This window comes from Cyrtonyx montezumae, unplaced genomic scaffold, assembly GCF_038088225.1.
Source record: "Cyrtonyx montezumae isolate F1298 unplaced genomic scaffold, pur_monq_1.0 scaffold_17, whole genome shotgun sequence".
NCBI lineage: Eukaryota > Metazoa > Chordata > Aves > Galliformes > Odontophoridae > Cyrtonyx > Cyrtonyx montezumae.
Genome location: NW_027071903.1, coordinates 22,669,180 through 22,693,191, shown reverse-complemented (window position 1 = coordinate 22,693,191; position 24,012 = coordinate 22,669,180). Strand labels below are relative to the sequence as shown.

Sequence of the window (24,012 nt, the reverse complement as noted above, 5' to 3'; positions counted from 1 at the left end):
AGGCATATCATTAAACATGAAAGCAGTTTTTATTCACTACGCAGAGATTTCCTAATATTGGTCTGTGAAGACTGTGTTGTTTTAAACTAAAACAATCAAGTCTTAGCCAGCAAACACATTGTGAACTGAAGACTCTCCGATCATGCTGTAGAATTAATGCACTCTATCAACATTTTCCAAAGCATTTTTTGTAACATACTCTGCATTCTGTGCCTCCTCACATCACAGTACAGCTGTCCTTCATTATGAACAGACTACATAAATACTCAGACATTTGTAAAGGCATGAACAGTGTAAGTAGAAAATTTACAAATGAGTTTGGTCCTACTGTCCTATTGGTACACCCAGCAGCTCTCCACAGCTCAGAATCAGGAGCATGGTCTGTCCAGATTCTGGCTTGAGGAGGTACCAGTTTTATGTCTGATTCTCTCTGGTTGGGAGAGGAAAGAGAAAATGAGAAGGATTGTTTTAAATTAGCTCAAACTCTGAAAAGAAAAATCATGTACGATCTCATTTCTGAAACACAGCTACAACAATCCAGCTCAAGTAAAGCCACAGTTAACATTTTAGAGAACAAAATTATTGCCAAAAATAGAAATACATGATGAGATTCCCAGCTACTCAGGTCAGTAGAAATTCACTTCAGTTAAAAAATCTATGCAGGCTTCTATTTCAATGAGCAGGGTGAAATTCTGGGCCTTGCCCAAACCATTTACACTGAACATAATGGTACAGATTTCTTCATTAGTTTACTGTGTAACAAAATGTGTTTAGTAATGGGAAATAGTGGCATTTTACCTGGCCTCCTGTGAGCAAGCAACTGAGGACTGATGACGTTGTCTCCTGGAATGATATACTCATAATGTATACCTGGGTTAGGCTGCTGATGTATCATCTGAAAAGAAAATTAGCCATATGTTCACTTCTTACACTCGTTATATTACTAATGCTGAAAAACATACCTGAACTGGTCAACTGTGTAACATTATTTATCACTAGTCATATTAGAAATAATGTTTAATGATTGAGTTTAATTGTGAACAAAACAAGAAAACTTTGCCACTGAGCAAAACTAATAAAACTGTCCATCATGCCAGCTTTATTACACTCACTGTAAAAGGAGGAAAATAAAGACTATGTATAGAATAAAATATTAAGATACAATATATTAAACTGAAGTCTTTTTATGATATTTATTTGAAAATATCTGCTCAATCCATTTCCCAATCCATTTCTTTCTGGATCATTACGTATTAGGCATCAATCATATAGCATTAAAAACTTAAACCTCAGCTCACAGTATTATGTCAATACACATCAGAACTCATTTTATAGAGTCTGCATTGCAGAATATAGGAACTCAATCATTTAATCCTCCAGGCTTCAGCCAGTCTTACACTGCAATTGATAAAAAATTATCCAAAAAGAAGTGACATTTGTGTAATTATTATTTGCTTCAATCAGACATCATATTGCAGGTGGGGAATAGCCTTGCCAACATCTATATTTTTCCAGCTGAGGAACCAGGGTTGCTACATAGGTCACTCTGAAAGTAATGCCTCCTATTATTACCAAGGAAACTACAAAGGATACAAGAAACACAATAACACTATTTGATAGAGCAAATTCTCAGCTACAAAATGCTGTTTCAACAGAGGCACCACCATTAGCTATGCATCTTCTCCAGCAATGAACAAAAGCCTGCATGCCATGCTCATAACAATCTGCACCAGCAGAGGTGATCCACTGTTTTGCAGCTGCTATGATGATATCATTGCTAGGAAAATGTTACCCATGCAGTCCATCAGTCTGAATAGATGGAAGTCAGAACGCACCAAATCCAGACTACATGGTGAGTGTGGTAGGACAGTCCAGACAAGATTGGCAACGTGCACTGTGGTCTTCGAACCAGAATGGGGCCTGACGTTGTATCCTCTTCTCTAGCCTGTCTCTGAAAATTCAAGCCTTCACTTACGTAGTCAGTGTTGCAACATAGTAGTTGGGGCTGACAATTTGTGCAGGCTCCAGGAAATACAGAAGGATTTTTATTTTTTTACCCCAAAAGACAATGCGCATCACTTCACCTGCTGAGGGCTACATCTGGAACTTGTTCTTCAATGGGGAATTCACATCCTGCCACTCCTCTGGCTTGTAGTGGTGATACCACATCTTGCCATTTGTAACAGTGCGATCAAGGAAACAGTCACCTTCAGCCTTGTATTGGTTCAATAGCTCCTGAAAAAACTGCATACTGTGTTCCTTCTGTTCCCAGGTAAGCCTTCACAAGACTCACCTGCTGCAAACTTCTCAGCATTCCAGTTTTGCCACCATTGTTTTCAATGCACTGAAGCCAATGTTCAGCTCTGTACACAGCTCCCTGGCCATAATCTGTCAATTCACATAGATGACCTGATGAAGAAATTCTTCATTTTGTGCTATGACAGCTGTGAATGACCATCTGGAACATGGCTTGCCTTTCATGACACTGTCACCACTGCTGAAACGCACTACCCACCACTTCACTGTGCTCACATCCACTGCTGGGTCTCCATCAGTGTTCAGCAAGCTCCAATGACTATCAGTGGGTGGAATTTTTTCCTGCATGGAGGAATTTAATTCCATCCCTTTGCTTCATCTTTACTTCCATATCAGACACGGTTTTGTCAGACTGTCACTCTGCTTCCATCAGTTGCACAGCAATAAAAAGTAATGGAATACTGGTCGTAAGGTTCAATCTCTACTGCCATACAACCAACATAATAAAACAGGAGGCATTACTTTTGGAGTAGCCCTGCACTATATTACTATGGGACAAACTAGCCCACTTTTCCACCACTTACTGCACTTAAAGGACAATAAAAGAAAAAAAAAGTAATTGGATGAAGCAGTCGGAATCACCGACCCACCTAGTTTTTTAATGAATGTATTTTACCACATGAAAAGCTGCAACTTCAGAACACATCACAGGTTTTAAAAAAATTAGAAATAAATCCCAATTATATTTTTTATCAATATGATACAATATAAGCCTGTTCCAACTAAAGTGAGTAGGTTTTTCCCTATGATTCCCCTCTCCTCACTACAATTTCTCATCTCTCTTACTTTAATCTGTCTCACTTTAAATCACACACTGTTGTTTTCTGGACAAATATTTATTTTAAAGAAAACTAAGATGGCATCAACCTGTGAGATGTCTTGTCTACTTGAAGTATTTGCTTCAGATGACTGTAAAATTGAACTATTCCAAGTTTGTTTGAGTACCAAGGCATACTGACATCTGTATGTTTTACTTCTATTTTACTGGATTAGTAAAATTAGAGAGAAATAATCTTCACTGCTATTTAGATTTCCCGTGATCTGAAGCAAGCTGAGGTTAAGAGAAAGAGATAATAAAATACCCCAAATTCTGTTGGAAGAATAATGAAACAAACCAGTAAAAGTTACTGTTATTGAATGCAGTAAAAATGTTGCATGTAAACACCAACTTTTTTTTTTTTCATCAGAAAGATTAACCTACAAGAAACTTACATAGACATCGAGGACTTCATTTGTTGGACCATCAGCTAAAAAGGACTCTCCTGCAGTGCTGGAGATTTCATTTGGGCGTTTGTAAGTGAACATTGTCCCACCACCTTCGTATCTTCCAGGTCGATCAATTGCCCAGTTTCCATTGATGATGGACCGCCCCGATCGACTCCGCAGTGCTGCACAGGACAGGGAGAGACACACAAGGACACTGATCAGAAGAAATCACCTTTGTGTGCTGAGTCCAATCAGATTCCCAAATGGATGTTACGCTGCTGTGCTCTCTGATGTTGGCAGACAAACTGTATGACAGTTGGAAGTAACAGAGTTCTATTAACAGTTGTGCAAAAAAAGGCAAGCTTAGAAAACTTTGCCTGAATGCTCATATTTTTAAGCTGCAAGAGAAGACAGAAAATTCAGACAGCTTGGAAACATTTTACAACAATTTTTCATAGGATGTCATATGAGTCTCTCAGCCAGCCAGTGGCATGCATTCAGCACATAGATGCCAAGAAAGTGGTTTTTCTCACCTTCCTTTCCGCTGAACCAAATATTTTATGAACAAGATACAACAAAATACAGAAGCAGATACAGAAAAAACACTGTTATACAACACAAAAGCACCAAAGAATCAGTCTATGGACACATGAAAGTCCTAGGCTGACAAATATTCTCGTTAGTCCTCATGACATTTAGCTACTCTCAACACTTCTTTTCAGAATATTTTCTTTACCAAAACATCTGCAGAGCCCTTATCTCCAGAACCATGTCAAAAGATGAGCTATGTGAAAATCTTGCACGCGGAAAAGTGACTTGCAAATCAGTAAGTAAATTAAGTAAGGAAGTATAAATATGGATTCAATCATAGAATCACAGAACAGTTTGGGTTGGATGGGACCTTTAAAGATAATTCAGTTCAACCCCCAATCCTTTTGCCAGAAGCAGGGCCATCTCCCAATAGGTCACGTTGACCCCAAAACCCATCCAACCTTGCTCTGAACACTCCTAAGGAGTGCCCTCTTTGGGCAACCAGTTCCATTTTTTACCAGTTTGTGGTAAAAAATGTACAATTACTACCCTACCTCTACCTGCTTTCAGTATGAAACCATTACCCCTACCATTACCACTACAGTCTTTCATCACCTTTCCTGCAAGGTCCCGCTAACTGTGAATCAACTATGCAGTGCATGTATCCTGTGGTCATGGAGAACGCGCTGATTATGAGGTGCCTCTGATCCTTCTTGTTTAGGCTTCCTTTACCTACTTAAACTCTTGCTGTGTGCACATGCATAACTTCATGCAACATTAAATTTCTTTAGGAAAAAAGGTAGAGAACCACTATCATTATTTTTATTTTAATAAATTAGTGGTATTACTGATAAATTACAATATTATTTCCAAACTTAGAAAAAAGGTGTTAGTCACTTCATTACTTTTGAGTGCTCTTTCTGTTGAAAGAAAACATTCTATGTGAAGAAAATACTATGTATACAAAGATGCAGACAAATATACTGATTAAAAAAGAATTATTCCTATTAAAAACATAACAATAAGGGAAAATAGTTTAGAAAAGGTTTGTAAAGCCAAAACAATACTTTTCCACATGACGAGTCTACAGGGCAGGAATAGTGATGCTGCATAGTAAAATGCTGCTGTCAACAGCAATTCTTTCTTTTGTTATTGTTTTGAGTTTGTCCTTAGAGCACAGTTTAATCTTGCTCTGAGTTCCTCATGTGCTTTTTCTTGCAAATCATCTCAGGAACAAATCCCAGAAAAAAATCCTGATCTCTTCTACCTGCCCAGAGAAAATACAATATATTTGCTTAAACATAAAGGTTTCCAGTTAGTTGCTGGAAATCAGAGTTTAATCAGAAACACTTATTTTTCGGCCACCACAGCAACAAGCCATTTTCCCCTTGGAGCATTCATTAAACTGCTATTCTAATTTTCCCCTGCTGATGCAGCTCCCTCTTCATTTGGTTTTGCCTATTTCTTCCTTCATTTCTAACTCCAAAAAGAATGTTGTGACACATCAGTAGGGGAAATGCTGGGACAGCAAAGCAGAGCAGAAAAATAATTACCGATGCAATAAATAACAGCCTTTGAGAAACAGAACTGATTTATCATACAGTCAGATGAGCTACTCAAGCACTACAGCAGAATTCAAAGTCTCAAGAATTTTCAATAACATCTTCAGCAAATCAAACCACACGGTACAGAATCTTCCAAGAAGATGGAATATTTCCCCACATTTTTCACATGGCCTTTCCTGACACATATTGGTAACAGCCAGCTGAAACAGTCTTCTCCTCTTTCTTAAGCCTTTTTGATGACAAATGGAGCAAAATGAAGCAAACATGCACACTATTCTCACACCAGTCCCCAACACTGGCATCACTAATACGGAGATGTGATTATGACATACACAACATGTATGGTTATGTAGTATTTATCGTACTTCAGTGCACTTTATTCTCTCATACATCACACCCAGGGATTTTTTGAAAACAGATAAAAAAAACCAGTAGTGTTAAACAATCAAAGGACTTTACCAAAATCTGTATACTTACCCTGCTGCTGAGAAAGGCAATAAGAAATGCATCTATATAGTAGCTGGAACTTCCAAAGTACAGAGTTCATGAAGTAGATTAGAGAATGAAAGTAGAAAGGGAAATTAAAGCCGAATTTCAGCATTTCAGCAATTCTTCCATGAGAAGGTAAAAGTTTTTCCAGACATACCCATCTTTAATTTATTTATTTAAAGAATGCAGGGCATAACTAAGATTAAAGTGTGTAAGTGGCCATCCCAGAACTTCAGCTGTCATAAAGCCTGACAAGAATGATGGTCAAATCACAGTGTAAAGGCATGGTTTGGATTTTTAGAATCATATATGTACCTCATTAACAGTAGCTAAAGAACACATACAAAGAAACATCATTAATGTGAAATAAACAACATTCAGGACTGGAAACTAACAGCCTCCAGAAGGGAGACTCCATTGCATCTGCAGATTTTAGCATTTGGCTTAGTTGCACCATTTCAGTTGGAATCTAATTCTTATATTTCAGAAGCTGATGGGACTGGCTCTTAATGCGATAGCTGAGTTTTGGCACAGCTCAGCTGCAAATCAGCCCAGCACAGAAACATCGCACACATTTGGCCTAAATCCTATGGGTGGATTGTATTATCTTTTAATCTAGACACCACTTCAGTAAGAATGGCCAGATTACTAAAAAGCACGTGTGTAAATATCCCATTCTTTACTCCAGCTGGCATACTGAGAAGTGTTTTGCAACCCCCTTCACTCTCAATAACTGCCAAGAACTTGAATAGTTAAGAGGCAGCTAAGTAAAAAGGAGCAGATTGTGGTATCTCTGTAGAAAAACAGCACTGTATCTCACAATAATCAAAAGCTGAAATAGAATTATAACTGCTTTTGTTTGCTAAATAGCTTTAATTCCTAGCAATGAAAAGCTGGAACTGGTAACGTTTATAAGCTGTTTTAAATTTTAAGAGGAATTTTTCAAAAAAACGTTGATGCTTATTGTGGTAACGTTCAGTACTGTAACTCAAAACACACTGATCTGAGAGCTACAAAGCACTCCTGGGTGCCCTAGTTCAGAAGTATCTTCCTCTGCACAATGTCAGTCATTCCCACTCTCTGGGGAGCTCCTATACTACTCACTGTCTCATTTCAGGTAAGACCAACAAAAGTGCTGAGTCTCCAACAGAAAAAACTATTTTAACAAATGCAGGTAGCAGGACAGAACAGCGATCCAAAACAATTTTGCCCTACTGGAAAGCAGGTTACAGCATGAGCCCAGAAGCTGTCTGTAATGCCACGCAGCCAGCTGGTCTGTCAGCCTGTGCAAAGCTGAGATCCTGGGCCAGCAGGCAGGGTGGATCTGAACATGGAGACTGAAGTTATTTACAATGAAGTGAGTGACAAGAGGGAAAAGTTTGCTTTGATTCATTTAGCCATTACAGTACGGATACTGGACACAAACCAAGCCAGACAGACCTTCTTCCACTGCCCACAGAACTCGTTCAGCACTACAGAAATTCACTTTTTACTTGTTCTCCCTTCCAATACAAGCTGACAACAACATAGTAAATCTTGGTCATCAGCTTAAAACAACACTGATTTATTACAGACTCCCCCTATTATTTGGCTCTCAGCAAAGAACAATAATACATACATTAGTGAAAGGGTGTTTCCATTTACCTGAGAACATATTGCCAGAGACGAATTCCTGGCACAAGAAGCTGGGTGGAAAGAGGAAATCTGGAAATACAGCAAGTCAGTTCAGCAATGGTATCCACTTTCACATGCACAACTTTCTGGCCGCAAATGCTCAGGGCAGCCTTACAGATGTTCTTGGTTATGTCATCAAATAGGCAGTCAACACATTTGAACATAAAAAAAGATGCTCTGAGACTGAACTGATTTGATGTTTATTTAACAAAGCTATCAAACCTTGCAAAACAGCTGACACATGGAGGCAAGCCCAGCAACCCATGGACATGGCAAAAGTGGAAATAATCTCACTGTACCGATCATTTTTATAGGTCCAAGAACAAGAAAGAATATGACCAAATTATTTCATCGATAGCGGAGGATTATGCCAAATACAAATCATTTCATTGTACTGCTTCTTATTCTATCATCGTTACTCATTCCAAAACTATAAAGCTAGTGAAGCAATTTCTCCCCAGTAACATTGAAAATACAGATTTGTATGTTTTGAGCCTCTCGCTAAAAAGACTTGCTAATTAACTGCAGCACTCGGTCTGCAGCATACACAAAGCAGCAGAGCTCAGATTCTGTACAGATAACAAAAAAAGTGAGTTAACTATCATTAATAAACTACAACTATTTTGCCATCAGGAACTACACTTAAATGTTTTAAAGCTTATGTTGAAAACATAATTAAATAACAAGGAAGCCTTATCCCTTCTTTACCAAGCATTTATTTATTTAAAGTTTTATAAACTATCTTCTCTGAGATCACTTGATCTGAGATCAAGTATAAAATGTATACATAAGAAGAATGAAAAAGTGTAGGATCAGAAAATTTCCCAGGTTGGAAGGGACCCATAAGGATCATCAAGTCCAACTCCTGGCTCCACACAGGATGACTCAAAGCTCAAACCCTATGGCTGAGAGGGGTTTCTGAATTCTGGCAGCTCAGGGCCATGGCCACAGCCCTGGGGAGCCTGTTCCAGTGGCCTGCCACTCCCCAGTGAAAAGCCTTTTCCTAACACTCATCCTCACACCTTCCTACTCCCATTCAAATGTACTCTAATACAGTACAACTGAAAAGTTTGGGTGTGTTTTTCTTTGGAGGGGGAGGTGTCTTATGCTACATTTGTCATGGTTATCTATAGCCTCCATTTTTGTTTAAACCAGAAATTGCACAATACATAATCTTACTTTTTCTGCGTTTCAAGACGGCGTTGTTCAAATTGTTTAGATTAATACCAAAATTAGTTCTCTTTTGTAAATCATTTCTTGATACTTTGTACTTTTCAGAAATGTATATCCAGTTTGATATTCAGCTGGGAACCATTTCATCCACGTTTGCAGGGAAAGTGCCTTTTTAGGAATGTTGCCTATGGGTCAATAGCTCATTAAATGTTCGACCTTCTGAGAAACATTTAGAATGGTTTTCTGTTACCAAATCAGAAAAATCACTACAATGGCAACAGGCTAAACGTGTAGAAAAATATCTCAAACAATAGCACAGATTCTTACAAGAAGACAAAGTCTTTAACTTCTGAATGACTTGTTTTAATCTGATTCAAGACAAAAACAGGAGCTTTATCAAGGGGATGGTTAATATGTTGAAATGAATCTTCTTAATCCAGGCCACTGTGGGCTAGACCATAATGACTACCGTAATTTAGCTGCTACTTTCACATGCCACTGTCAAGTCACACAACAGACCACTGGTATTTCTATGCACATCTTATATAGCTAAGCCAGCACCTTAAAAGAGATCCTCTCCTATACCACAGAGTATGTCAGACGAGTGGATAAAGCTATGTAACTGTTTGTACTACAATTTATTGCATGATTATTCTGCAAACAGGTCTGACTTCAGGTACCCTCTCGGCACTGAGTGGCACTCAGTTGGCTCTGAGTCTACAGTCCTGCCAGGAACAAAATGACATCAAAGTTGCTCATGCTGCCTCATAAAATTTTCACACTCTGTAAGGGAAACACTGCCAGAGCAAAGCCTGACTCCACGCCCTTCTGCAATGCTTAAGCAAATTAAAACACTTATTTTTTCTTTCCTTTTTAGTGGCTCTTAGTTCCCCAACTAAGCTCTTAGTGTGTTTTTCGGCTGTTTAACTGCAGTGTTAAAACACAACAAGAGACTAGGCATGTGGTATGCAACTGCTAAAGGTACTTCATAGCAGGACTAGGTGTAATTGCCCAGGCTAGCAGAGCTGTTACTTATACAAGGTTAAGGAACTGAATGTGAGATACACTTATCCAGTAAAGCTACTGAGTATGTTTTTTTAAACATCCGTGTTAAAAAAATACACAAGGTTAAGTTCCAAGAAATTAAATGAACCAAAACAATTCTTAGCAGAGATTATTATCAGTCCCAATAAACAGCAATCCATATATTTTTGATTAATTTTGATAAAAATATAAATGCAGATAAAATAGCATTTAAAAAAAATAATTGGTAGAGAGAGTTTGTCTTTGAATGAGTTTTGTTTTTTTCCATTACTCTTCCTTTCAGTTTGTATGTTCTTTACCTTCTCCACTCCTTTCTTTTGTTCATTTTTAGCTTCTATGACTAACTGCCAAAAATTTAAACTAAAGCACAAACCCTGCCCACCTCATCCAAAGAAACCAAAACCAGCTGATCCAATAACAGTATTTTTTCCACTCAGGCCAACAAAATCATTGCATACATCTGCACTGACAGAATCTTCAAAAAAAAAAAAAAAAGAAGGAAGAAAGAAAGAAAAGTTAAAGAAAGACATGGAATAATACTTCAAACCACTGTAATATAAATAGAGTACTGGCTAAGCAACACACATAATGGCCTTCACTGGCATAACACACAGAGTCAGAAAACAGCAAGTACTGCTCTCTGAACAGTAAAGTTCCCTGAAGCCCACTCTTGCTGCCCCATAAATCAGTTAAAGGACCTTCTATCAAAGGAGAAGTTCGATACTTCTCTTAAATACATCACGTGAACATACCATTTCCTCACAATTCTAACTGCATCACGAGAAGAGAAAGATGGGAAAGCTTTGTAATGCCTTCTGGTTATCCTGCAAATACAGATGCCAGCAGCCTCAGCCACACTGAGCCCAGGGCTCATCATCCTGGGCCACGGACTTCGTCACCCCTCCATCTGAATTGTGATGGGAAGCTCACTACTTCATCCAGTAACTGATGATGAAAGCAGCAAAGGAGCTTCAGTGCTCAGACTCACAACCAGTAATGGTTGTCTGTAACTTCAACAGTTAGCAGAATTTGTTGCTTACCTTCAGTGGAGACAGAAACAAGTCCCCCTCTAAATACTACAACACACATTGGTTCCTTTTATGGCTACTCACTGTCAGAGACAGTTTAGGATAACAGTTACCCGAGTGCAGAAAGAATGTTTGGTAGTTCAGTGGGAAGATAAAATATTTTTCATTTTCATACTACAGCATGCCCACAAATACTGATGACTGGTTTTATTTTGTTTACCTTTCTTTTACATTCATTAAATGTCTTTTGACTGTCTCACACAAAATCTGTTCCAGGTGTTTGCAAGTATTTCTTCATTATAGGTATTATTACTATTATTATGAGGTTTTAAAGTGCTTTATTCAGATCAGCTGTTACTGCATATTGCTTTTCTTCCCAAGCAATGAGCCAGGCTTTTTAGCATGTTTAGGGCTGCCCAGTTGAGGTGAAATCAATGGTACCATTGTAATTTAGAAGCTGCTGAGGATCTGCCCCTGCTTGTATGAACAGCAGCTCTTTTACGTCCACAAGCACATAAGGCATAAAAGTCAGCTGAAAGTTCAAAAGTATTTTTAATTTTTGTGCACTTCTTTTCAAACTCTTCTAAAGTTATTTGGGCAGTAGAGAAAACACTTTTATCCAGCAAGGCTCCAGAGGCGTTTAACACAGTTCATTGCAGTAGGAGTGCTTAATGGGCATTTTCAGGCTGCTCCTTATCCTGCTCACAGGATTGTGAGGATCCAATTAATTAATGTCAGAAAAACACTTTGAAGATAAGAAGTACTTTTCTGAGATGCTTTTCTCAAAGAACCAAGGAGCTTTTGTTTCAGCAGCCAAATCTGGAATAAAGGCATGAAATACAAACCCATACACCAGTGGATTTCAGTAGAAAACACCACAGAGAGAAGGTGAAGGAGGGCAGCCTTGCACAGCAAGAAGTTTTAATCACCGCTCTCACCTCCCCTCTAGAACTTACTATGCTGAATGGATTCTAAGCACTAAAGAGCTACACTGCTATTGGTTATTAGTTTTAAAAGGCAGCGTCTTGAAATTCTTCTGGGACATAAGAGTGATCTTTTCCAAGGAAGGAGAAACCAAGGCAGCTCTGCTTAAACTCATAGGCACGTATGCTAACCCTCATACAAGATGTAAGGTCTGGCCTATTACTGCATTTCTTCAGAAGAAGGATTTTCTAGGGTTGTTCTAGGATTCTGCTCATATTGCTTTGAATTCTGAGAAAACTGTATGATGATGACAGTCAGGAGATTCAAAATAAATGCATAACCCAACTGGATCCATCCTGTCATTCAGTTGGAGATGTGTCATGTGAAAATGGGCAAAGAAGTTAGGCAGAAAATAAACACCCATATATTTTGGCTTGTCTTCAGATACCAGAGGAGCAGGGGGCAGCTGTGTTAGATTCTGAGTGACACCCAATTTGGCACTGTAAGTCTGGTTGCATTCAATATTCAAACTCTTGTGATTGTGGATTCACAAAGAGCAAACTGATCTGTTCAACTGGTTGTGTTCAAATGCATTCTCATGACTCCTCCCTTAAGGAATTTGGCCATGCCCAATGAGAAGTCTCATAGCTACATCTGTGAATAGTGCAGCTTACTGAAGCAACAGATTACAAGTTCTTCTGAATTGTTGGTGACTATCTGCAAAGCATCTGAAGTTAACCAAGAACAGGAATGAACATGCAGAGTAGGGGATGAGATGTGATTGCACTACTCTAAACTGCACTGGTGCAGCCTCACCTGGAGTACTGCGTTAAGTTTTGGGAGCCTCAGCACAAAAAGGTCAAAAAACTTTCAGGGAGCATACATACAAAGGAGGGCTACAAAGATTGTGAAGGGACTAGAGGGGAAGACATATGAGGAGTGGCTGAAGTCCTTGGTTTGTTCAGCCTAGAGAAGAAAAGCAATGATCCTTACATAAAGGATACTTACAGGGCTCATCCTATAGGCCTCATCCCTGCAGAATGATCATGGGGTTTGGCCATGGGACCTCAATCCTGTTTCATAGTCCATGTTGTTTTTCTTAGTCAGCATACCAGGCTCCTCTGGTGTTTGCTAACAGATAAAGTCGCAGGTTACACTTTTAAGGAATGGATTATCTACCACATTCCATCCTAAAGGTTTCCCTTCTCTCAATATGTGGATGTTTCAGTAAGTTACCTCTAGTAAGTATTCCACATAATCCACTCTGAGACTACAGTCACTCAAGCTTCACAATATTTAGAAGGAATTGGAAACATCACATGCAGTCTTGTTATCAAGATTAGAGCTCAAGAGCTTCTCCAGCTGCTGCTACCTATAGGGTAAGATGATTGACTCAGTCATAGTATTTATCAAAACAGTGTTATCAGTCCTGAGCAAGGCCTTAGTCATAACGGCCAGGCTAAAGGAGGACACTGGGGGCAGTGGGAAGCATACCATCATAAGAAACAGTATGAAACCCTTGGCAGTGCCTTCACTGATGTGTTGATAACAGAAGAAAAAAATTGTTAAAGGTTAGTAAAATTTTTCTTACATACAACATGAAGAAATGGTAATTGTACTTAGTATCTTAAGTGCATTCAACAAATTAAAATATTAACATTATCTTTAAAGATTTGCCTGAAAACCTCATTTATACAGTGATCTTTTATGGTCTGAATTGCTAGAGCCAGGACATACACAGGAAAAAACTACTAAAATCTACTGTTCTGCACCATTAGGTAGAGTACCACGAGAGAAATAAAAGACACAAGAATGGCCACCTGCACATTAAAAGCTGCTTTTCAGTCATTTTTAAGGGAAGAGGATCTATGGGAGAGCTGCTTCAAACTCCACAAGGGAAGAAAAAAATCACAAGAAGGTGGCAGCAGATAACAGGCTGTTAAAATCTAAATCCAGATGAAATTTGACTGTAGGTGTACAGTATTGTAACTATTTTAAGAACCAGGCATGCCAGAATGAAGGAGTAGCAGATGACAACTCATTTATGGGCAGATGCTATAGCCAGTGGCTATTTAGAGAACTTATTCTACCAGTTAGACATGATGAAAACTCAAAGATATTAAATGAAAAATGCACGGTCCAACCAAGTGAAAACATCCATGACTAATTACCCATGCTCACCAGGAAAATTTACAGCCTCCAATGCATATACTACATATACTAAGGAAAAACGAAAGAAGATGTTAGGTTCCTTTACACACTAACGCAGTATTTCCTATAACAGGAAATACTAGTCCTTTATTCCTTTGCTTTAACCTGCACTACTGTCAGTCTTAGATTATCTTACAATCTAAGAGGTAACTTACTAACTCTCTTATACTAAGAAGAGCTTTATGGTAAGGAGAGTACTTCATACAGCATGCATCAGCACCTGCAGAATTATGGCCAATTGCCCTCTAACTGTAATTCCAGGTCTAGCTGAGTTCTGATATGCACGAGTCTGGGTGGATTTCACAGGAATCCTTACCATATTACTAATGTTTTCTCCTTAGAAGAAGTGATAAAGCCAACAGAATAAAAAAGCCTCCAGAAAAGTGTTAAGTTACCATTACTTCATCTGTATTAGCAGGAATGGTAATGAAATAAAACTCAAATGCTTAAATCCCATTCCACATTCCCTGTGTTTCTTCCTCCTGAATTTCTACAGAAACTCAAACGTAGCTACAAAATTGATTTCACCTTCGCTTTGAAAATGTATGCAAGAGTGCAGACAGTGATGCTAAAGATATGATATATATTCTAAACTGAAAAAAAAAAGCAGAAAAAAAATTAACGTTAACATCTCCTATGTGCAACATTTATCAGGTTAACTTCCAACTTCAGGGAAAAATAAATAAATCAAAGAAATACAACTGCAGTAGGACAGGGTATCAAACATCACAGATTGTCAGACTTGCCTGATTCTCAATGAACAGTAAATAATGTCCATGTTCCAAGGTGTATACAGAAAGTCACATTCTTGTTTTCTTAACAGTTTAAATTGACATAACTCTCTGGTTTTATTTTTACGATAATATTTTGTTTTACTTTATAGTACGCCTTTTTCAGAGTCTGTTAAGTAAAGATAAATAAAGGCAAAGAACAAAGACAAGTTGTACCCACCTAAATAGCTTGTGAAAACACTACTTCTGTTTGTTGTATAGTCTTTGTGCATACTTCTCTGAGGTTATGGGTACAGCTTTTCCTGACACATGAACTTCAACTACAAGCAGATTCTTACAAAGAAGCACGCTAAAGGACCACCATCGGTACCAGGCAATTCACAGTTGATTAAAATACATTACTATTAACTTCTGTTTTAATATTTTAAAATTAAACTACTTGCAGTATACTAAATAACAAATATGTCACACTTCTAGAAATAATAGAAGGGAGAAAAAGCAATGGAAGAAAATCCTTTTTTCCCTTGCAGATGTCCAGAACCTGACTTCAGTCCAACAGCTCAGAATGGAGCCTGCATTATGGGGCATGTGGAAGCAACAGTCTGCTGCATTCATAACCCGGTGGATTTCACTTATGAGCAACAGACACATTTTGCAGTTTCAAAGCATGACACCTCTCTCTCTAATTAAGTTTACTGCTACTAGTTAACCGTGTTGCTCATTAGGACTGCAAGAACATTTTCAAAACAATGCACGATGAACTGTTTTGAATCAGAGGCTTTAGGAAAGGACTATGATGCCTATTAAGAGAGGAAATTAAGGAGAACTTAATTTCTCACTGTATCAGTAGAACACAATTGAAAGGAATTGGTATGTTCTTAGGATAATGTGCTTTTTTCAATTACACTTTAAAAGTCTTGTAAATTCTAGTTACATTAAAAATACAACAGGAAATGGTGGGGATGAAGAGTTAACAAATCTTAACAAAAACTGCTTCTTTATTTTTTATTTTTACTTTCGAATAAGACAACCAAAGTGTCATTCATTTATAATACAAATTTAAGCTCAAAGCAATCCCCCTGACTTGACCTTCCCCCATATTAAGTCTGGGGAAGGAATGAAACAGTTCTTGAAAAGAACAACCAAAACTCAGAACAAGCTAACACTCTGCATATATAGCCATCACTCGTAGCTCTGCCAGACTCAAGGAAAAATCAGTCCTCCCAGTCTTCTGGAATATGAACTGAAGAGAGAATGATGAAGTGTTACAATAGAAATTCAACAGTAAACTTATAATTCCACTTACTGAAGGAATCTTTATTCTGCAGTCTGACTGAACATCTGTAGACGTATTACACACTACTGCATTGTTGCCTTAGGTCCTCACAAGCAATTTAGAAGAAAAATGACAGGGCTTCTTTTTGCCAATAAAAATGTATCTCTTTCCCAAGATTTCCAAAGCCTTAGTATTACTTCTTATAAGCCTTCTTTGAGTAGACTACTTCTGCTCAATGAAACATGCTTACCTGCTGTACTTATTGGTCTGGGGGGGTATGGGAGGGTTTGCCTAAATTACCCTTGGCAAAACAAGACAAACACCTAACTTAATAACCCAGAGATTCAAGTATAATTCTAATCCAGTTATTAAGAAATATAGGACTTATTTTGTCAAAGACAAGCAACGCAATGCTTATCTATAGATAACTAAAACTAATAATAATACCATTTTGATTGTTTATCTGAGAGCTTAATTTGCAGTTTGTTCTGAAGGCACATTCATTTGAAGAAGTTATTGCTTTGTTTACTCTTTGTCTCTATCATCACAGAACCCACCTCTGTCGACAGAGCAACATGTTATCCATAACAAGTATCTGACTTAGCACTAAAATCTGATGGCATTGCCCTTGAAAAACATGCTGCTACCTTTGTCCTTCCTTTAAAAAGTAAAAAAATCAAGACATATAAGTCTAATAAGTTCCCAGAAAAATCACACTTAAAATGTAAAGCATGTTCATCTCTCCCATTCCCAATCTGCCCGATGCACCCCAGCTAAAGCAATCTTTCCCCACAGTCCCTACAACCATAACACAATTATCTCTTGAATGTATGATCTGGCCTCTGCTCCTCACCCTCATTAAACACAGGTGTGTCATCTGAGAATTCCACAAGCTCTGCACAGGTCTGCTTCTGCACAACTGCTAGTTTTTGGTAGGGCCCTACACGCATCAGTATGCTTCAACTATCCCAACCAGCTTCACATGGGGCCTCCACCCCCTAAGCCTTTCTCTTGCTCCTTCTCAAGGTTTGCCACCCATACCCATAACTTCAGTAGAACTGAAAGGCAAAATCCTTATTTCAAGTTATGTTCAGAAGTTCCCTGCTCTGTAACAGCTCCATGTTAAGAGTTTTAGAGGTGCAGAGAAAGCAGTTCCAGCCTCGTGCTGCACCAGTCACCCGCTTCAACCAGCTGCATGCTGAAGAGCTAAGCATTGTTTTATTTGGTAGGAGTGCTGGCGTCGGGTAATGCAGGTGAATGAGATAATAGACATTAACCTTTTAATGCAGACTGGCTGCAGCTGGACTATTGTGCCCTTAGTAAATACCTTCATTTTCATTTTGTTTGACTGATGATCAACAGATATTCACGCTTTTCTGTCTCAAGTCTCCTAAACCACGTCCAAGTTAGGAGGACAAGCTGTTACCTTCACTAAGTAGCTTACTTAAAAACATCTAATCTCATAGCAGATATTCATCTGACCCGTAACACAGGTATGCTATCAAAATTTGTAGAACTACATCAGTTTAATTATAATACACACTTAAGATAAAATGAGTCCTGACCATGGTTAACTACCTCTGTCATGGACACAAACACAAAGGAAATAATGGGCCTGCATGACCTTTAAGTACCAACATTTTTCTGACATAACGACTTGAAGCAATATTCAATAGAAAACAAAGACAGTGGGCAGGCTAAGAAGAAAAGGATAAAGTTTAATCTCCCTTGACTAACTCAATCACACAGTCTATAAATCAAATTTTAAATCCTCATGTATACCTTGGATTTATTTTGGAATTTAATGCTGCAATGTAAAAATATTCTCTGCATATGAAGTCTCTTTATTGGATCCAACCATGAAGCCGCCAATAATGTAAAATTTCTACTGGCTGATTATTTTACTAAAAGATGTAAAAAAGAGTAAGAAACAAAAATGTTGAAACTTAGAAGTTCAAAGGGAAATCAGCAAAGCTAAAAAAAAAAAAAGATAGAAATGTTTCTTCTATAAAATCAGACAATGATGTAACAACATATTCCAACTAGATCAAGGGATGCTTAAGGATCAAAGAAAGAGTTTTTTCACTATCCAAAAGAGAACTTTGCTCAGAATAAAAGATTAGGGAATCAAAGAATGCATTACAGAAAGGTCTAAGACAATTGAAACCAGGTTCCCAGACTTTTTTTCTTAAGTTATGTTCTGTAGCAATTGAACAGCTATTTAAATAAGTAACAACCTTTCCTCTTGGCAAGAAGAAGAAGACATATGTCTTGATATGATTTGGGAATTTGTCTATAGACAGTTTATCAACTTGGACCAGTCCATTCATTCTTTACATGTAGCTGAGTCAAACACAAATCATTTTGAATTAAAATCTTTAAGAAGAGGACATACTGTGACTAACATGTGATACAGCCATGTCTGCACCTTTAACAAAGAACATCCTTAGGCAAAGCAGTGTTTACTCATGCTAAGAAGACAACTGAGCAACAGATTATTACATGAAGGACTTTGATTTCCGAAGGATGCAGCATATTCCAAAACTGGTCCCTTATTGGCTATCAAGGAGAAGAACGGAGCGAGAGCACAAAGTCACCTGCATTAAAGAGAGGAGAATCCATGTTCCAGAAGAAAAAACTTACACAAGAGGCAAGGATAAAAGCTGAAGTTTTCTGTCTCTTAAAGGTCTGATGGTAAGCCAGAGATCCCAACAGTGGTGAGCACTCTGACATGCAGAAGTATGTACAGATGTTCTATGTAAACTACTTGTACTGCAACTGTTAAAGTATTACTATTGTTAAGTTTCTAGAAGATAATGTGTTCCACACACTGTCAAACGTATCCTTAAGGATATAAACAGTGTCTCAAGAAAAGAAGGTAATTAAGTACATTCATGGTATGAAGGGAAAAAAGAATTGACCAATTTCATGCTATTCTATGAAATATAGCATGAGACTGTATTAGAGTCAAATGGCAGAAAAGCCAAACCCAGCAAAAAGAAAGATGAAGCCTACTAAAACACAGAGGACACTGAAATATTCCAAATGTTCCAGGACACAGAACCAAACAGAGCAATTCATGGCTACCCATCCAGAACTGTGACCACCAAAATCTTCTTACAAGCTTTTATTTTGTAAAATGGTTTTCAAAACTCACTGATCTTTTTATCTAATTAACTTTCATGTGAATACTGGCAGACAAGTAATATTTCATACACAGCCAGGAAAAGCCTCTTTTGTTTCCCCTATCAAGTGAAAAGAGGAGGAATTGAAGTTTCATGCACTGACTCTCTCTGACAGTGGAATTTTGGTGAGTGGGACCATGGAATATCTGCTTCAAAGGAACACACACGAACCGAAGATGGTAATGTAGATGCATCATAGATTAAAATCTCACCAATGACAAATAAAGATCAATTATTATTTAGTATGACAAATGTTTGAAATAAAGATTGGAAATAAAGAAAAGAGTCATAAACATTAGTCAGTGGCAGAACAAGTATGTACCTTAAGAAGCTCAACAAACATCATTAAAAATAACTTAGATTTTTAAGTGAGACTTGAAAAAACTCATGCAAAACTGTGCATCAGCCACAGCTACTGTTTTCATTCAAACTACTTGATAGTTTGCTCACCTAATGGAAAGCAAAGACTAACCTAAATATTTGAGATCTATAAAGTTCAGGTTAATTGAGTTCAGATAAATAGAAACGCACTGTTCTTCAAGCCTCTTTGCTCATATCTTATTTTTTTCATGCATTTTCTTTAAAATTTTGCATTCACGTTCCTCGGTTTTAACCATAACTGGAAACAGAAGTATAATCAAAACACTGTGAGAAAGACTGAAATTAAAGATTTTGGGGTCTGATGAGAAGCAGGAAATACCAACAATCTTGCAACAGAGTCAGTTCTCCAGAGGCTTCCAGGCCAAGGGGGTTTGGAAAGTTATATAAGCAACCAGACTGCTGGGTGCTTTACAAGCCAAACTGAGCAGCCAGCCTTTCTGAGTTTCACTATTTTGCATACTTCTCTTTATTCCTTTCCCTTCTGTTCAACCTTTCCATATTTCAAGGAAAGGAAAAAAAAACATTTCTTTAATACAGAACTTATGAAACAAGCACCTCTGTGGGACTCATTGCTGCTGGATGTTGTTCAGATGATGTATTTGCAGGGAAGATCATCAAAGCAACAGCAGGCTTCAGCTTGTGCACTGCTGTAGCGATAGCTGCTTTTGTAAAAACACTGCTTACAAACAAATGGTAAAAAAAAAAAAAAGAAAAAGAAATAACACCACTTTTGTTAAATGCTGACAGAATCAGGAAACACAGGAAATGAGAACACTATGAGCTTTAAAAATGGTCATAACTGTTGACATCAGTGAGTAGGTATGAGCCAAAAATCCTAGCCACTGGGTGCTAGAAAGAGATACTCACGTGAGAAACATTCTTCTTTTTAAGATCTGCCCTTTAATAGATGAAAAAGAATACACTAGCTTTTTGAGAATGCATTTCTTTTTTATGTTTTCAAAACACGCCTGGAAAATAATGATCGCTATACAGACTGTCATGTATCAGCTCACTATTTAATGAAGCTAGATGGGAAAAGGTCACCTTGGAACATACTATAATAAAATAACCTTGTCAGAAACTCTAAAATGTAATTAGTTAAGCAACACCAGTATTGAAAAAATATATGGTCAGTGAAGAAAATCATCCTAAATATATTCAGGTTCAACTACAGGTCATTATGCTAGGTAAGATTCTTGTGCAACTTGAATTCAGTGGAGTTGAATTCATTAACACCAGGGTTGAATTTCATCCAAAGTCTTAAAGACTTCAAGGGTTTTTATTAAGTGACCGCCCTACCAAATGCTACACGTTGGCTATAATATGATGAACATTTTAGTGAAAGAATCTCTCTCTGCAGAAAATCTATTTGAAATTATGTTAAGGATTAGTAATTCAAAGGATATGGAAAACTGTGTGTACATATGCTAGAAGAATCAAGGAATGTAGTAATGAATTTCAAGTAAAAAGTGATATAAAGATAGGACTTGCACTTTTCTACCTCTTAGTTTATTAACTCTTACCAGTTTTTAAACCTCTTAAAAGCAAACATTTTACTCTTCTTGGTAACTTATCTGCATACGTGTTATCCTCAAGTACAGGTCGAACTCAAACACTGTCACAGCCTGCCAGTACTTAAGTAACACTTTATCACTCCATAAGCAAAATCCCATTTACAGATTTGAAGTGTTCACACTACATTTTAGATTGCCTCCCGCTCTATGACACTTCTTGTGAGTAGTCCCAGCTGGAATCATTAGTACTGTTTTTTTGTTTGTTTGTTTTTCTTCTTTTCTATTCAACGATAAGATCAATGCACAATGCTGTTTACAAAAATTGTACTTTGTAAAGGCTTTTCCAAGAGAAAGACCCAACACTCTCCCTGGCTTTGTGTCCTCTAGATGATTCCGTAGCATCACCATAGAAAAGGCTTTTCAAAAGAGAAATTAAATCAAATTACTATTAATTCAGATGATCAGTATACATACAACCAAGCATCCAAGGTTCACTAAATTAAATTATGTGAAGAAAAAACAGAATCTGCTCTGCGCATCAGATCTTTTCAAAAACTCAAACAGGACTGAACCTTTTGAGATGCCTCAGAACTGGATAAACTTCTATTAAGTATCCATTAAGCAGAATCAGAAAATTCCTATGTAAAATATGAAGAAGTGTGAGAAAAGATACTAGTCTCAGAGTAGACAGGAGAAGCCAATAAGTAGTATTTATTAGTTGATATTATCATATTGTAATAGGAATATTCAATTTAGCAAGTATTTAAAAAAAAAAAAGGTTACCTCTTTGTTTGTAGTATTTCTGAACTGTTAATTTCAATCTTCAGGAAGTAACTACAAAATAGATTTGCTAGTATTCCTAAGATTAAAAAGTATTTTTAAGGCACATTATTCAAAATGTCACTGCTAGCTTTACAGAGATAAACTGCCTGTTCAGTTATTACTAATTTACTCCAAAATTTCCTTAAAGTTTGAATTTGCTGTACTTACTGTTAGTTTACTTAGAAAGCAATTCTTTACATCCTTTTTTGTCACAGTTTGAAGAAAATCTCTGTCTATACAAGAAAATGTCTTTGTTGCTCAGCTCCAGAGGAGAAGCAAGGACGAAAGGTAAAAAAAACACAGTTACTCTAATCCAGAAAATGCAATTACACAGCTTGTAAGTAATGCAGACAGTAAGCTGTAAATGAGAGAGATACACTCCAACTCTGATGTATATACACCAACACATACAGAGATGCACTCAATGAGTAACGCACACCACAAAATATACCATGCAGAATCCCTGTGGGGATTTCACAAGTCTCTCACAATAATAATATATAATAGCACAGCTTTTTTCTTGCTGTATTTTCTAAACTTAAAAGAAAAAAATGGCAACATTTATTCCTGAATAGGAATGGATGGATTATTAACAGCTCGCTGGCAGCTCTCACCGCTGATTCAGAAAAGCCACTGAAGCACTGTAACACAGAAGTTTGCTGTATGTGGATCCCTTGTAACAGAAAAAAATACTAAAAAACTCTCTTTACTGGTATATTCTTGCATGTTAATTCCAAGCCTTGAAAATTCAAACACATGCCATCTCTCCTCCATAGTACTGGATAGAACCTGTTGCAATGGCTTTGCACAGCGACCTTTTTGTATTCCAAACTAAAAAGGTGTAAGAGTAAAAAAAAATCAAATAATAATCAGAAATAGCAATTCTAAAAAAAATCTATAATTAAGTGTAGTGAGTGATCTAATTAGCACTACATGAAGAAAATCAATGTCTTTTTCATGAGCTGGTGTTTAAATTATAAAACATCTCATATGATTTCTTGTCACACAGTGTCTCTACTGATGCTGATGTTCTAGATGCTCTGCCAGTGCTCTAATCTACTCTATACTCACTGGAAATTTCAATCTTTAAAGTGATTTTAAAATATTATTTTAAGCTCCAGAGCTGCTAACAATATTTCATCATGAGACACGCTGCTTGAGTGTTATCTATGCTGCAGGGAATAACGAATCAAAATATTTTTCAGAGGATCTTTTCACTGCCTCTTCAGCATCAGTCGCTTTTGTTTTCCATGACTACCTTCTATACATCCATCTTCATGTTCTCACTCACATTCACAAGAACACTACTAAAATCTCTTGGTATTAAAATAAACGCACAAACAACAACAAATATCTCTTATTTTAATCATCACAACAGTATGCCAGCACGTGGTAAGAGCAGGTGCTAGAATTCTATGGAAAGCAAGGAAAACAAATTAGCTCAGAGATCTAATCTTGTTTAATAAATGAAATAATGCCATGAAAAACAAAATTAAAACACATTACTACATTCCACAAAGGAATGGCAAAGAGCCTTACAATTAGCTATTAAATAAACTTCAATATGAAATATCTCCACACTAAATAGTATTCATGTAAGGCACTAAACCTTAAAGAGACTTGTCCAACTCTAATGTATGAACTTTCCCATCCATAACATCTCATACATGTGTACTGCTAAAGATGGAAGGCAATTGGTGTTGCTTGGTACTGTTTGTAGAACTGAATTTTAGTTGTATGACCACAGATTCAGCCATCTGTTTTAGAAACAAACTATTGCTTGAATTACAGGACATTACCTACCTTTACATTTCCATTTTTACTGCTGATCATTCATCACATGCTCTTACTGTTAAGGCTATGGATGTGGGTAACCATCAGTATCTTTAAATTAGGTTCTCAAAACAGAGCAGAACAGAACAAAACAAACAAACAAAAAATA

General features: G+C 37.3%; 1 protein-coding gene across 2 annotated transcripts in view; it reads right to left on the bottom strand.

Moving 5' to 3' along the window:
* Window positions 1–24,012, bottom strand: part of THSD4 (thrombospondin type 1 domain containing 4) — a 213,874-nt gene that overhangs the window by 24,753 nt on the left and 165,109 nt on the right. For both annotated transcript variants that reach the window (XM_065733783.1, XM_065733784.1), the window contains 2 exons: window positions 3,529–3,704; window positions 799–895 (listed from right to left, as the gene is read on the bottom strand). In XM_065733783.1, the coding sequence (XP_065589855.1) occupies window positions 799–895; window positions 3,529–3,704 (273 nt within the window). The remainder of the gene's footprint in view (window positions 1–798; window positions 896–3,528; window positions 3,705–24,012) is intronic.